This window comes from Cervus canadensis, chromosome 10 (assembly GCF_019320065.1).
Source record: "Cervus canadensis isolate Bull #8, Minnesota chromosome 10, ASM1932006v1, whole genome shotgun sequence".
Classification (NCBI taxonomy): Eukaryota; Metazoa; Chordata; class Mammalia; order Artiodactyla; family Cervidae; genus Cervus; species Cervus canadensis.
The window spans coordinates 58,449,250-58,464,517 of record NC_057395.1 but is presented as its reverse complement, the minus strand read 5'-3'; the positions used below and the strand labels follow the sequence as shown (position 1 = coordinate 58,464,517).

General features: G+C 43.8%; 1 protein-coding gene across 2 annotated transcripts; it reads right to left on the bottom strand.

The window, feature by feature from the left end:
• Window positions 1–15,265, bottom strand: AURKA (aurora kinase A). 2 transcript variants are annotated; one of them, XM_043479002.1, is made up of 9 exons: window positions 15,051–15,265; window positions 11,758–11,801; window positions 10,629–10,908; window positions 9,126–9,180; window positions 7,910–8,101; window positions 7,028–7,166; window positions 2,803–2,951; window positions 795–969; window positions 1–653 (listed from the first exon to the last, which is right to left on the bottom strand). In XM_043479002.1, exons 2-9 carry the CDS (start codon window positions 11,794–11,796, stop codon window positions 474–476), a joined length of 1,209 nt encoding a protein of 402 aa, XP_043334937.1. In that variant the 5' UTR covers window positions 11,797–11,801; window positions 15,051–15,265; the 3' UTR covers window positions 1–473. The 2 variants fall into 2 exon arrangements, with proteins under 2 accessions (XP_043334937.1, XP_043334938.1); XM_043479003.1 differs by lacking the exons at window positions 11,758–11,801; window positions 15,051–15,265 and having other exon boundaries at window positions 9,122–9,180; window positions 10,629–10,766.
• Between the last annotated feature and the right edge of the window lie 3 nt (window positions 15,266–15,268).

The following is a 15,268-nucleotide window of genomic DNA, read 5'->3' as shown; positions in this document are numbered from 1 at the left end:
TGCAAGTCTATACAAAAGTCTTTATTTTAACATTTAAAAGGAAGAATCACATGTTCATTCTGACAGCGTTACCAGACTGGGCCACCCGATAAGTTACACACACACAGGACTGGGAAGGTTATTGCACAGTGTTTCAAGGGTCGAGGCAGGACTAGGCATGACCCCCTTCCCCACAGCCAGGCTCTGAGTCTGTCTTCCACAAGGACGCCTTACTCCAAACAGGCTGCGGGGTGGCTGCCCTCAAACCCTGCCTCCAGATTGATTCTATAACCAGTGAAGTTATTAGCACGATTTCTCATGGCTGCTCCCACTGCTGGAGAGTGTCGTGTCTATGGAAGTGGGACTCCAAGCACTGCCTGCTCATCAGCAGCATGTCCTTTAGAGTCTCGATGGCGGGCAGGCCACAGGGAGACACTCCAGCAGCCTGCTCCAGGACAAGGCAGCCCTGGCCTAAGGATCTCTGCCTGCAAAGATTAAGACTGTTTGCTAGTTGATTCTTTTTTCTGACAACTTGATGGTTTTGAGTTGGCTGTGATCCAGGGGTGTTCAAGTACTTCTTTGAGGGTGGGCCTCTGGCTGGGGTTGTGCTTCAAAAGTCTTGAAATGAGGTCCCTGGCTCCCTCGGGCACACAGTCAGGGAATGTGAATTCCACCTGGATGAGTACACAAAGTGACAAGAGTCACCAACGTGGCTCAGAGAGAACACGAGAAATACTCAGATCATAGCCTCCTGTCAAGGTTGATAAGGAAGGAATTCTAACAGAACGATGGGTCCCTTTGTAGTGAGACCTTACCCGTGATATTCTTCTGTAGGTCTCCTGGTATGTGTCTGCCTCAAAAGGAGGCTTGCCGACGAGGAACTCATAGCAAAGCACCCCAAGGCTCCAGAGGTCCACTTTCTCATCATGCATCCGGCCCTCAATCATCTCAGGGGGCAGATAGTCCAGCGTGCCGCAGAGGGTGGTCCTCCTGAAAACAGGCAGGCTCAGGTTGACGTGCTACTGTTTCTGTTATCACAACAGCTGCTCAAAGTCACCAACCATTCCTCTAACACTGAGCGCTTTTCCTAGGCTAGCTCCTGTGCTACAAAGCAGGTGGTATTATAAATCCGTTTTTAGACGGGGTGCTGTACCAGACCTCACAGCTAGCAATCATGTGGCACCCCAAATATGTCTAATTCCAGAACTTCCTTAAATGATATATAAGATTTAAAGTATCACCACTATAAAACTGTATGAACAACTAGGGAAATTTGAACATGGACGAAATAGTAGATATTAACAAGACTGGGTTTCTTCGGTGTGATAATGGTTGTGATTATACAGGACAATGTCCTTATTTTTAGGACGTGCCTACTACTGAAGCACTCAAAGGATGAAGCATGCTGTCTGTCACTTATTTTTGAAGGTTCACCGAAACGTAGACACACTCAACATGGTAAAATGTTAACAACTGTTGGGAGTGTAGGCACTGAATAGGCAGGTGATCAATTCAGCGTGTCTGTTTTTATAACAGAGGTTGGAAACAGACATCAAAACAGGAGCAAAGGCTAGGCAGATTTTGCTGCCTTGTACTAGTTATTCTTTGACGCCGCTGGTGCCCAGCAAACGCACAAATGTTCACTCGCCTAAAGGAGCTGCTGCTGTAGACTCCTAGCCTCTCATCACCACTGGATTCGGGAGAAGGCCCAGATCAAGAGCCTCAAAAGACAGCACAGTAATCTGAGAGCTCCTACAGTTAACCAGTATGGGAAGCCGGGCCAAGTGACCAACATTTTATATAATATCCTCTTTAGAAAAGGATCAACCATCTTTCCTGTTGTGATGACACCACTGGGTGGGCCAAGGTCCAGCTCAGCCCTGTGAGGCTACAGCCATTGCTGTTTGCCTCACCAGAGGCCAACAGCTCCCACTTGTGACAACCAGATTTTTTTTCCCCAAAAAACAAAAAGAGACTGCAACAGCAGATTCAGTGCCTTGCTGGAAACAATTAGGAGTGATCTGTATCAAAAACAAATCTCACACTCAACAGCACCCATTCTGGACTACACAGTTTTTTTTAACTGGCTTTAAAGTAATCTGGTTATAATTTTTTTAAGACCTACCCCAAAGCTGACAAACTCTTAGCAGTAGATGTATGCTTTGAATTGCCCTACTTCACACATGGTTTCAAAAGCTCATTGAAACCCAACTTAAAAACAGGAGAAAATTTTAGCTCTGTTTGCAAAGTTCACTTAAATTGTTTCATTAGGTTGATCTCTCTTCTTTAAGAGGGGATAGGAAAGGACTGCTCTGTTGACAGGAGCAGACCAAAAAATCTTTAACCACCACCCTGAAAGTTCCATCCAAACTAGTTTGGTTCCTTTAAGCTCTCAGTTCTAGAGCTCTGCAGGTGCTGCCCTCAGAACTTGTAGAACTCGTGTCTCCTGGCCCAGGAAGCGGTGGCGTTTCCCTCCCACAGGCAGTGAGGTATTATTCCCCCTCTGCACACTGCATTTCATCCTGTGATACACCTGTCATATCTTTTGCCTATTTGTCCCCTTCACTGGCCTCTAAGGATAGTATGCATCTTTAACCCCAGGATCAACATCCACAAATGGCTGCACAGTAAAAATGATCTTGAAGACACTAGTTTCCTGCCTGGCCTAAATTACTACAAAGCATGTGTGTCAGTTACCTGACCCAACTGCCCACAACATCTATGCTTATGTTTACTTATGGTAAACATTTTACTTATTCAGCTCATTAGCCCCCAGGCTTTTGCTAAACCAAGCAAACAAGTTCCATCTCTGAAGTTACATACCTGGAGGATGGGGCATGTACCGACCACCCAAAATCTGCGATCTTAAGCTCTCCAGCTGATCCAAGGAGCAGGTTCTCTGGCTTAATGTCTCTGTGAATAACTCTCTTGGAATGACAGTAAGACAAGGCATTTGCCAATTCTGTGATATACTATTAAAACAAAAAATATTGGAAACCTGTTTTACATTTATATAACACAAGTTAATTTTAGACATCTCTTCTAAAAGGAAACTCAACATAGATTTTAACATGTTTTGTAGATTTGAAAGCAAAAACTAGAGACAGTGGATGACTCCACGAGAAAACAAACCAATTTAGTGTTCAGCATGAAGTACAAGTGACTCTGTGCTAGGTTATTTGCTAACATAGCAGGTGCGACACCAAAAGAATGCAGACCAGCAAGGTACCACTACATCCCCACCTGGCAATCTATGGCCCGGAAGCCATGAATTATGACAATATTGAAAAACTGGTACAAATGAGGGAGTCAGAGCTGTGAACAATTTTTAACATTCTTAAAAAAGAAAAACTAATTTAAAGTATAGGACCATTAAAGTATAGTCCATTCCCATTTTTAAAACTAAGGCAAAATTACAACAAAAGGGTTTGTTTGAAGCTATAAACTTACTCTAAGAGCATCAGAGGAAAATAATCCTGAACAATAAACTAAAAGCAGATGTTCTGGCATGTTAAGTAGCGGGTTAAGTTAAGGGGCACACAATATACTAATTCATTCGTCAGGTTCAGGTACACAAGCCAGTCAGTCCTTTCATTCGTTCTGTTTCCATTTCAATTAAAAGATCTGGCAAGTAAGCCCAGGATTTGCTTTAACATGTAAATGAGAATTGTTTTCTAGTAAGTTGAAAGAATATATTTAGTTCTGACTGACATTTGAGAAGTGTTGGTTTCTCAAAAAGTAATTCTAAACAGGACTGAACATTATGTTATACCAAAAAGGTTTACCAAATGAAGGGGTAGAAACCAGATGTTATCATCAGAAAGGACATCTTTCATTGCTTTCAGCCAAAAGGCAGAGACCAAAATTTAGACCACACACTTAAGTAAACTATAAATAAACTAAAAGCAAAGGCAAAGAAAGCTCGTCTCCTGCACCAAAGTGGGTGATACAGTACGATTCCAGAGGACAACAGGCTGCCCCTGCTCAAACCCGGCAGGAACCAGCGCTCTCTGCATCCACCCCCTCCACACACCCACATTAAGATTACGGATTATGTATAAAGGTCCCTAACACTTCTCCAGAACTAGTTTTAATTAATCAGAAAAGAAAAACAGGTGTGTGTTTGTGTATATAAACTATTAAGGAATCTAGAAAGAACCAATCTTTTACTTCCTTTCAAGAAGCTATCTGTTTATATCAAAGTAAACTCCACTGGATTGAAGAAAACTGAGTACAAACATTACTTGCCAATCAAATAAGAAACTAGCTTGGCTAGTTAATATTTAAAAAGCAAATAAAATAGATTTCTACTTATCCAAAGGGCAAATATTTAAGTTGAAATAGTATGTCCTCATTGCACAGAGAGGACCAGAGGGGTCATTCACCAACAGTGCTGTGATTTCAGCAGAAGATAAAAGTAAAACCACTTGAATTTAATGCCATTTAGATCAATGCCAAAAAGATAAGTGTACATACTACCCAGAGACCTCCACCAAGAAACAGAACAATGTAACCACCATTCTACAGGCCCTTCATCTGCTAATTCAACAAAAAACAGCCCAAATTAAGACAACTTCTTCAAACAGTTTTCACATTAATAAAGAAGAGTACAATCCACGGGAAAAAAAGAAAAAGGCAAAACAAAAACCTGATATGTTGGATTTTAAGATTAAAAAATGTCTGCCCTTGAAAGACACAGTTAAGAGAAGGAAAAGAACAAGCCACAGACTGGGAGAAAATGTTTGTAAAACATGTGATAAAGGACTCATATCACAAATACACCGGAATTCTTAAAACTCAGTAAGACAACAACAACAACAAAATTTTTAATGGGCCAAAGGTCTGAACCTGGGTTCAACCCCTGGATTGGGAAGATCCCCTGGAGAAGGGAAGGCTACCTACTCCAGTATTCTGGCCTGGAGAATTCCATGGACTATACAGAACAGTCTACTATATTGTATAGTCCATGGAGTCGCAGAGTCGGACATGACTGAGTGACTTTCACTTTCAAAGGTCTGAACAGACCTCAGAGATGCTATAGAGATGGAAAGTAAACACCTGAAAAGATGCTGAACCTTGTAGGTCATTAGAGAACTGCAAATTAAAGCGATGAGACAGCACTGTACACCTACTGGGAAGACTGAAAAAAGCGGAACAGCACCACTTGCTGCCACGCATGGCACTCTCATGCGTGGGTGGGAATGCACAGATGGTAGGCATCCCCACTGCAGAAGACTGCTGACAGTTTCTACAAAGCTAAACGTAGACTCACCAGACAAGCCAGCAAGCACACCCCTAGGTATTTACCCAGCAGATATGAAAACTTGTGTCCCACAAAAAGCCGCATGCAACTGTTTATAGCAGCTTTACTCGTAATCAAAGACTAGAAGCAACCAAGACGCCCTTCAACAGATGAAGCAATAAACCAAGGTAGAGCCATATGATGGAGAATTATTCACCAGTAGAGAGAAATGAACCATCAGACCCTGAGAGGATACAGATGAACCTCAAATGCATACGGTTGTTTCCCACGGGAGTAACTGGTTAACAATTCTGACACCACTACACATGAACACTGGAATTGGATAAACGGATGGCCTATGCTGGAATCCAAGTTTCTTGGTGTTGGAGTGGAGGTTACGATAAGCAAGGGAGGAAGGTAAAATGATCCATGTGATAACGGACTCATGTTTACTATAGATACAGATGGATAATTATAAATACTTTTAGATACATGCAAATACCGAGGTTACAATACACATATCTCAATGCTCTCTTTCAGCTGAAAGCCCAGAAGTAGTAAGAGTAGCAATGAGCACATCCAGCACCCAGATCAAGGCTTCTAATAACATTTTCCATTAAAAGGAAGCAAAGCTCCTTGGAGAAATAATGAATTCTAAGACTTAGAAAATGTATAAGACGAAACTGGAGCATCTTATAGCACCGACAAACAGAAAGTGCTTTTAAAGAAAACACAGGCCCACACTCCCCACATTGATGGGGGCAAGTCAGAAGGACACAGGCCCTGTGTAAAAGAGCACCCGTGGCCAAATCTGGAACGAACAATGAAAGCAAAGTGCTATTAGATTATCCTCAAAGTATAACATATCTGAGCCCATATTCATAAATATTTGAGTAAATCAATAAGGGTGAAAAGAGAGCTCTGTGGTACAAAGTTCCAAATAATGTATGTCGATACCCTGCCCTGTAGGAGAGCTGTTCCTCTGAAAAGGGAGAGAGAGTAACTCTACAGAGGAGACGCCTGACAAACACTACCCCAGCCAGGTGGTCAAGACCAACACCTGGAGATGAGTCAGGTCAGCAGCTTGTATCCTTAGAGAATGCATTTCACCTCTTACCTTCCTCCCCAAACCCATGACCCTAATCTAATCATGAGAAACAAAGGAAATCTGAATGTACGTGTGGATTTCAGTCAATAGTTATGTACTAGTGGTCCATTAGTTATAACAGTTGTACCACACAGATACAAAATAGTAATAGAAGTCAGATGTGCATGGGAAAAGTAAGTCTGCACTGTCTTCAATTGTTCTGTAAATCTAAAACTAATAAAAAATACATTCTTCTCTTTTTAAACAGGGTAACTATTTATATATATTTCCAAAGAAACAGCTGTTAAAACCAACCACAAGATTTCATTTGGTACTTGATTTTATCTGTATATAAGGTACACCTAAGCTACTCTGATTTTCCCATTTCAAATATTTGATCCTATGAAGCCAGTGGTCCCCAACCTTTTTGGCACCAGGGACCAATTTTGTGGAAGATAATTTTTCCACAGACCTGGGGTAGGGCAGATGGTTTCAGGATGATTCAAGTGTATTACATTTATTGTGTGCTTTATTTCTATTATTATTACATCAGCCTGATCCCAGATCATCAGGCATTAGATCCCAGAGGTTAGGGACCCCTGTATTAAGCTAGCTTTCCATGGAACAAAGCCCCCTCTATTATATAATGAAAGGTATAGCGCTATGTAGGACAGGTGTAGAGTAAACAGAATTAGTCTGGACAGTAAATGAAAACTCACCGTGGCAGTTCTCTGCTCATCAAACTTTGACAGTTTCTGAAGTTCTCTATAGACAGCTCCGAGGGGTGCATATTCCAAAATTAAGTAGACTCTGGTAGCATCATGGAAATAACCATACAGTCTGAGAATATTTGGATGTCTGCAATGAAAGACAGACACCTGGTGTGGGAGTTCATCTGTACTGAGTATCAGATCCCTCATATGAAACCAGTGGTGAGAACTGCTGCTGGTCACAGATCCCACCTTCCATTCCCCTTGAAAATGTGAAACTATGAACCCACTGTAAGAAAAAGATGCACATTGCTGTCAATTTACATGCATTTCAAGGTATTAATGAACCTCAGGTTTAGTTTAGATTATTTCCTTCCTTTGGACCATTTATATTCTTAGGGGGAAAGAATTCAGCTAAATATTAAGTCTCCGCAAATTGAAAGAAAAAAAAAAAAAGACATGCCATTTCCACAGTAGTTTGAAACTCAAATACCATGAGACAGACAACACAGACCATGTTCAATAACGGCAGGAGATGTGCTGTGGAGGACTTTGGACAGCTGAGCACAGGCTAGCTGAGATTTTTTTAAAATTCACTGAAAACAAAAAGACCCAAAGTCAACCTGTAGGCTGCCAGTGTGCAACCTGAACTCAAAATAAGAGGTATCATTCCTTTAATTATCCACCAAAACAAAACTCATCCAGTAAATTACTCCATTAACAAGACAAACCTTCAAGCAATTTTTCCGAACCACAGCAGTGAAGTCTAGATAAATCTTTGAAAAAATGATGAATTTGCAGTACTATGAAGCCAGCCTTCCACAAGAAGTTCACAAACACTGAAGTCCGAGTTCTGCCCCCCACTCCCCCGGACATCATCTGAAGGCTTACCTGAGATGCGACTGTATTTCTACTTCTCTTCTCAGCTGATGCTCAACGCCTGCCTTCTCCAGCTGAGCTTTGAATAATACTTTAAGAGCCAGAATAAACTTGCTTTGTTTTTCTCTCGCCAAATAAACATTACCAAACTTTCCTTTACCCAGTGGGCGACCAATTTCAAAATCTTCCAAAGCCCACTGCCTTCTGGGGAAGAATTGAACATTTTAAAGTGTGAAGAAAACACATCCTTTCTAATGAGGTATATTAATGAGTAGCAGACATCCCAGGCCTACAAATAATTCTATACTCAAAGTTGTCTTCAGCACGTATCCTCGGCAAGACCCAAACCACAGCCTCCTCTGAACGAGTCTGTGACAGGGAAAAATCTGGATTTCTGGAGCTGAGGCACTTGCTGGCAAGTGTCCTGAGACAGTACTATGCTCTGAGCACAGACCTATTAGCAACGATGCTAAGGCCATAAGGAGGATTAGATGAGGATCTGGAGAAGAAAGAAGGCTCCAGAAACAACTGGGAGCCTCTTTCAAATGGCCTCCTCTAGCCGTGGAGACACTACCACTCTCTGGGGTGGAGAACTGCTCTGGGAAAGCGAGCAGGATGGAGCCTACAGGACAATGGGCTGAGAACCACTGGATGAGACTCTCAGAAAGTTTCTGGTAGGCAGCTACAGCAAAAATGGCTGTGGGTTTATTCCTGTTACTTTCTATTACATGCTACAGTCTAGACAGTTCAGAGACTGAGAGCAAGGGAAAATACAGCCAAGCTTTATTATGAAGAATATAGTAACTGTATCAATACTTCCAAAATACTCTACAGTCAAGTATTTGTCCATAGGGCTGCAAGAGGACCACATTTTGTTGCTTAACTTCCACCTTTATTAGAAGTAGTTGAGAAGTATACATAAACTGTATGTAGTAGTTACTTCTGAGGGTAGAGAGGTAGTTTTACTTGATTTCTGTAACAGATTCTAAGTCAAATATGTCTTTTCTAAGTGTGAAAAGCAGTAAGAAAAACTTGAGTCCCTCATAAACATCATTAAAATTCCTTCTCTCTTTGAAGATTTAGAAAATACAGATGTTTCAAATTTCCAAGTGAAAATACAAAGGCCTATTTTTAACAAGTGTTCCTATAACTAAATTTGCAATTAAATGACATTAGTATGTTCTAGTAGAATGATGGTACAGAACTTTGTACATAAGATAAAACTTACTTTTTTGATTCTTCATTTTTTTGTTTTGATGCCACTTCCTTCTCAGGATTATTTCCTAAATAGAATAAGTTAACAATCTTTGATTAGAGATGAATCAAAGAGTGGTCACCAAAATATCAATGGTATGCCCAGAATGACAGATCTGGACTATTTTTGGTTTTCTTTATTTTAAAAAGGAAAAAAGAGACGAGTACACTGTAACCTGAGTCCTTCCATCTGAAGTCTGTATAGAGCTTTGAGAGTAAAGATAAGTAGATACATCATAGGCCCCCAGATAATCTAAAAACTCAAGGCTGTGTAGATTCTCCCTGGAACCTCAGTTTCTAAATGAAGAGCTTCTAAAGCAGAGTTACCAGTCTCCCATCCATAACAACTCATCACCTCTTCCCCAGGAGGTGGGTCAGCATCAGACAATGTGCAGCAAAACATGAGCCAACCACTACCCTCCTTCCACTGTTACACTGGGGAAGTTACAAGGGGAAGTTACCCTGGACATTTCTACTTGCGTATTTCCAGCAGTTCAACCTCCAACAGTAGCACAGTTTGCTCTGGTGAGATATTTGAATTCAGGTCTAAACTGTAGTCTTTCCTTCCACGGTTCATAATCTCCGTTTAATGATTTAATGCCACCAGTGTAACCACCACCCCCATGTCTGGCTTACTGCCCCATTCTGTCAAGTTGGCATCCTAAGTGAGCTCTCAGATCTGTCTGAATCACTCTGCCCTGGCTGTGTTTGAATAAGTTAATGCTTCGAAGTCTTAGCTTCCTCCTCCACAAAATCAAGGTAGAAACTACGGTTGCCTCTGTAGAGTGCTTACGAGGACAGAATGACACAATGTGGATGAAGGAAGCCCGCTATGGAGCACTCAACAATTGGTAAAATTTAATAACTATTAACACCGACCCAGCTCAGGCCCCTGCAATAGTGGACCCGAACCCCAGTGGCCTCCCTCCTACCTGGTACCCCTGGGTCCAGCATTGCTACTCTTCAGTTCACCCCACACATCCAGATAAGCTTTCTCTAAGAGGCAAGTCAGCCCCTCCTCTGCCCAAAAACCTTTCAGCAGCTTCCCAGCACATAGGGGATGAAGCCCTGCTCCCCGAGGCTGGCAGTGCCCACCCCGACATCGCCCTGCCTGCCTCAGTCCACTCACTCTCCCAACCCCCAGCACCTCCCTCCACGCTCCAGAACCTTGGAATTTTTCAGTTCCAAGTGTACTTGCTAAAAGAACCCCCTCTGCCCCAATAAGCAATCCAAAGAATACGGGGCTGCTGCTATGTCTTCCCTGACTGCCCACCTCTTTCAGGAGGGTGGGAGTCAGGCCTGGCCCATAGGAGACTTGTTACTTCACCCCGACATCAGATCCTCTCCCCATCCTCAGTAGAAATGACATAAAAGCTAGGGTTACAAACAGTAAACATGCATCTGTATAGTGGGGTGTTTTTTTTTTTTTTAGCAAATAAAAAAATGGCTCGTCAATGAGCCTAAGAAGACTGCTTACCAGGTGCTGGCGGCTGGGGTTGTTTGCTCTTCAGGGTGTTACTTGGCGGCCTGGGGACAGGACGAGGGGCGCTGGCTGCCTGCGGGGGCTTTTGCTTCAGGGTCTGTACTGGTTTCTGGATGGAGACGAGCTTCTGTGCTTGTGAAGGAACACGCTGCGAGGAATTTGTGGGACACAGGACGCGCTGAGCCTGGCCGCTGTTTGCAGACACCAGATTCTGAGAGGGACACTGCTGAGCCACTGGAACGCGTTTTGGGCCATCACTCAGTGGAACTGCAGTCTAGATTGGGGAGGAAAAAGGAACGTTATGGTCTTCATGAAGGAAAGCTGAGTATCTTGAGAGTATTCCAAAAGGTCTATCTTCCAGTACCGCAATATAATGACTGTCACTGGTAACAGATGGACAGGGAAACTGACTGGAATCAGCACTTGCAGAGGATTCAGTTAGTATACGGCTGAATTACCTGAATGACACCTCCTACCCGCTCCCCAACACCCTACCCCTAAAAGTCATGTTCCCATTAAAAAAATGTTCATTAACTATACTTTTATCTAAAAAGGGAGGCATTAAACACTTCCTAAGAATTCTCAGTGACTTGGGAATTATTCTTTAGCAAGAAGCTACAATTCAGAAACTTTATACCAAAACCCCAATTCCATTGAGATTTCTTCAACAATACTTGTATTTTTTCAGTCTTTTCTCTAAACATATCAAATAGTCAATAGTGATTATCTTTGCATGAAGTTTTGCATTTGCCACATGTTCCACAAAAAGCTAATTATATATATATAATTTTTAAATAATGATGAGCACAGTTTTAATAGTCTCAAAAGCTAATTACTATTGATTTACTAGTGTTTCAGTTTCCAAGTACTCACAAAACGGATCTGAGGCAAAAGAGGAAACAAACACAGGCTCTTCAAAAAGTTAAGAGCAAAATAAAAGTTACAGTGAGAAAAGCAACAGAGCCTTGTTGAATGCTGAGAAAAGCAACGAGTTCCCACCCAGGGACGCAGTGGAGGAACCATAGTCATATCTCAAAGGAAAGGTGAGAACAACTCTAGACTCAAACTCAACTTCCTTTGGGTTTTATAAAAGGGATCTGAGATTCCAGATTACTCAATTTACCTTAGGCCCTGAGATGCAGTTTTCTTTACATCTGTCCATGATGCCTGAAAAGAAAAAAGAACCCCCTTTAATTTGTAAAAATTCATTGGCTTCAAAGTGTCACACTGGATCAGGGTTAAAAATTCTGATGAAAAAGCCTCAGCATCACACAGAATTTTACATGGTTTGTTGTCCAGTGAAGGCTGATAAGGGAGCAGCATTTTCTCCTGTGATAGAGCACAAGCATGGGGCTTAGACCAGGTTCAGGTGTGGGGCCTTTCTCTCCCCTCACACACTGCATCCCATCCTCTCCCCTCCCTGACACTCCAACCCCACTCCTCAACTGCATTGCCCCTCTCTCCCATCATCTCTCTAATGAATCCCTTCCACCAGTCTACAGGCTGGCTTCCTTAAGTGATGCCTTAAAAAAAAAAGTCCTCTTTACCCTTACATTGACTCAAACTATGACCACATCTCTGGCCTCCCCTTTCAGCAGCAGAACTGGGCAACAGTTGTCTCTATCACTTCCCTCATTGGGCTGCAGGCTCCCTCCCACAGGGTTTTCATCCCCACCAGACTCCAGGCCGACCTCACTAGTTGCCAGACCCAAAGGTCAATTCTCAGCCTCCCTCTCAGGAGCATTCCTGGCATTCCAGGGGGTCCTGCACTCTATTCCTGCACGGACCTGTCTCCTGCCTTACTAGCTGTCCCAACGCAAGCACCTTTGCCGATGAGCCTCACCTGTGCCACCAATCTCAGTGTCTAGGGTAACCGTGGAAGGGATTCCCCACTCTCTGTCTACATCTTCCTAGGGCCCCAGAGCTCTAAACATCTCTATTAGGAGAATGTGAATAGGTGCCTTCTGCCCTCTCCTCTCCTGCCAGGCTCTCTATCATCTGCTGAGGATGCCCCAGGAAAGCCTGCCAGGCATCTCAACCCAACACACCAAATGAAACCTCTTCTTCCCAGGCTTTCAATACCATCCTCAGGCTGAGGACCCCCAAATTTCCATCTTGAGTCCAAAGCTCTCCTCTGAACTCCTACCACCTGGTAATCTGAATGGCATCTCAATCTTAACCTGTCCCCAACTGGCGTCCAGCTTCCTCCCAACCCGCATTCCCCTTAACCTACTCTCTCCATCCTGCCAGTTGCTCAAGTCTAAAGTCTTATAATCTTTTACATGGTTCTCCCTCAAACCCTGTATCTAAGCCATCAGCAAATGCTACAGGCTTTATTTGGAAAATCACTGCTCACAACCTTTCCTACTCCCACCTGGTCAAACCACAATTTTCTCTCCCTTCAATTATTTGCAAAAAGCTCCCAGTGGTCACTCTGCTTCCACCTTTGCCCCATTATGGTCCATTTGCAACACTGTACCCAGTGATCCCTCTAACAAGTCAGATATATGGATCCTTGCGCCAGAGAAACCTTTATCCATTTCTCTTGCTCCCTAAATTCTAGAATCCAATCAGAAAGCACTCTTCAGACCCCAACTTTCACATCCACTTTATAAGCAAACAAACAACTACACCTGCAAGAGGAGACCAGACTAAAGAATCTGGAGTCCTTATATCAAACAGCCATTTGGAAATAGACAAGAAAAGGAAATACATTCTCATATCATGTGAACGGTAACTTCACCTATGCTGTGGTGCCTTCTTCACTCTCCCTGACAGTTACAAGCAGCTGACTCATAAGATCACATGGCTCTACAGACACTGGTTCTACAGAAGCTACCAATGTTCATTCACTCCAGGTAATACACTTTTCCTTCTCAGGAAGAATAATGGAACAGAATGGACTAAGTCTCTGATTCAGAATTCTGCAGAGAGCCACAGGAAGACAGTGTCTCAGGTGATTCTGGACTCCAGCCAAGTTCGAGTGTCTCATGTCCAGACGACCTGCATAAGATCCCTGCACCTCAAACTGGAGATCCTACTTGTCTACATAGGAAAGCAGATTTAATAGCACTGTGGGTGGAGACTTTTCCTTCCTTCATCAAACCTGCAAATTATCTGCACATATGAAAGAGTGGAGAGGAAATGAGTATGCTGCTGAAAAACGTTTAATTCAAACAACAAGGAAGGTTAAGGATGATAAGAAAACAGTGAAAGTCAAGGATGGTAGACACATTTACATCAGAAGGACAACTGTTAGAAATGCAGACTTTGGAGCCCAACTCTAGACCTAACAAATTAAGATCCCGCATTTCAAAGACATCCCCAGATGACCAGTATACCCCGGGCATACACTAGTTCTCAATGAAACATCAGAATCACCTGCAGAGCTTGATAAAAATACAAACACCTGAGTCCTACACCCAAGCATTTCTGATCCCTTGCCTGCATGGGTCGAGTCTAACTCTGTGCAACCCTATGGACTGTGTAGCCCACCAGACTTCTCTGTCTATGGGATTCTCCAGGCAAGAATACTGGAGTGGGTTGCCATGCCCTCCTCCAGGGATCGAACCTGAGTCGCTTCCAATTCCTGAGGGTTCTTTACCACTAGCGCCACCTGGGAAGCCCCTCTGATCCCTTGCTGCTAAGTCACTTCAGTTGTGTCCGACTCTGTGCGACCCCAAGGACCGCAGCCTACCAGGCTCCTCCGTCCATGGGATTTTCCAGGCAAGAGTACTGGAATGGGGTGCCATTGCCTTCTCCGTCTGATCCCTTAGGTGGGTTCATATTTTTAACTAGAACGCTCAAGTAATCCCGATAAAGGTAGTCCGGGGTCTACGGTTTGAGAAGCACTGGCTTCCAGGTTTATTTATTCACCCACTCATCCATCCTGCCCGGACAAGGGCCTTTCCTGGCTAGTCTATTCAAACTAGCCCACTTCCTAGTACAACCTTATCGGAAGTTATCTTGCTAGTTTATCGTCTGTCTCCGCACCCCCCACCCCTAGAACGTAAATTCCAAGACGGCAAAAAAACATTCTGCATTCTTTCTTACCCAGGTGCTCACTTAACATGAGAATCCCATTAGAAAGCAACCCCCCCACCCCCACCCCAACAGCCCCATTCACACTGCAGGTGTTCAATAAACACCAGGCGGCACGTTATAGGGCAAATCGGCATCCGAGCACAGAAGGGAGGGTGCAGGGAAAGCGCGGGGGGCGAGGGAGGGGGCGCAGGGAGGAACGGGGCGGGAGCGGGGGGGAAGGAAGCTCCCTGCGCCCCGACCTCCCCTCGTTGACCCAGCAGTCCCCAAGACCGCTTCCCTCCCACCAACCTGCAAAGGCCACCATGCATCCGCCTGCTTGCCCGCCTGCCTGCCTGCCAGCCAGCCTCACAGAGATGCCCCAGGTCTACGCACCTGTGGACTCCCACCTCCGATGCAAGGAAACCAAGTCCTCCCGAGAGCTCAGCCGTTAAGATTCAAAGATTTCATTTTAAATAGGAGTTAAACCCTCTATTCCGAAGGCTGATTGGTCGGGGCTAGAGAGGCGCTGCCTTTTCATTGGTTCAAAGCTAACTCTGGCTTGTGTCCCAGGCAGGCGGAGAAGGCGCGCAGGCGCACTTGCTCTGTAAGGC

Excerpts from the sequence above, each read along its gene's own strand:
- AURKA (XM_043479002.1), bottom strand. The coding sequence starts at position 11,796 with ATGGACAGATGTAAAGAAAACTGCATCTCAGGGCCTAAG. Across the intron at positions 9,181-10,628 it reads ACCCCAGCCGCCAGCACCTG|GAAATAATCCTGAGAAGGAA; the intron begins GTAAGCAGTCTT and ends TATTCTATTTAG. Across the intron at positions 654-794 it reads CCTACAGAAGAATATCACGG|GTGGAATTCACATTCCCTGA; the intron begins GTAAGGTCTCAC and ends GTACTCATCCAG.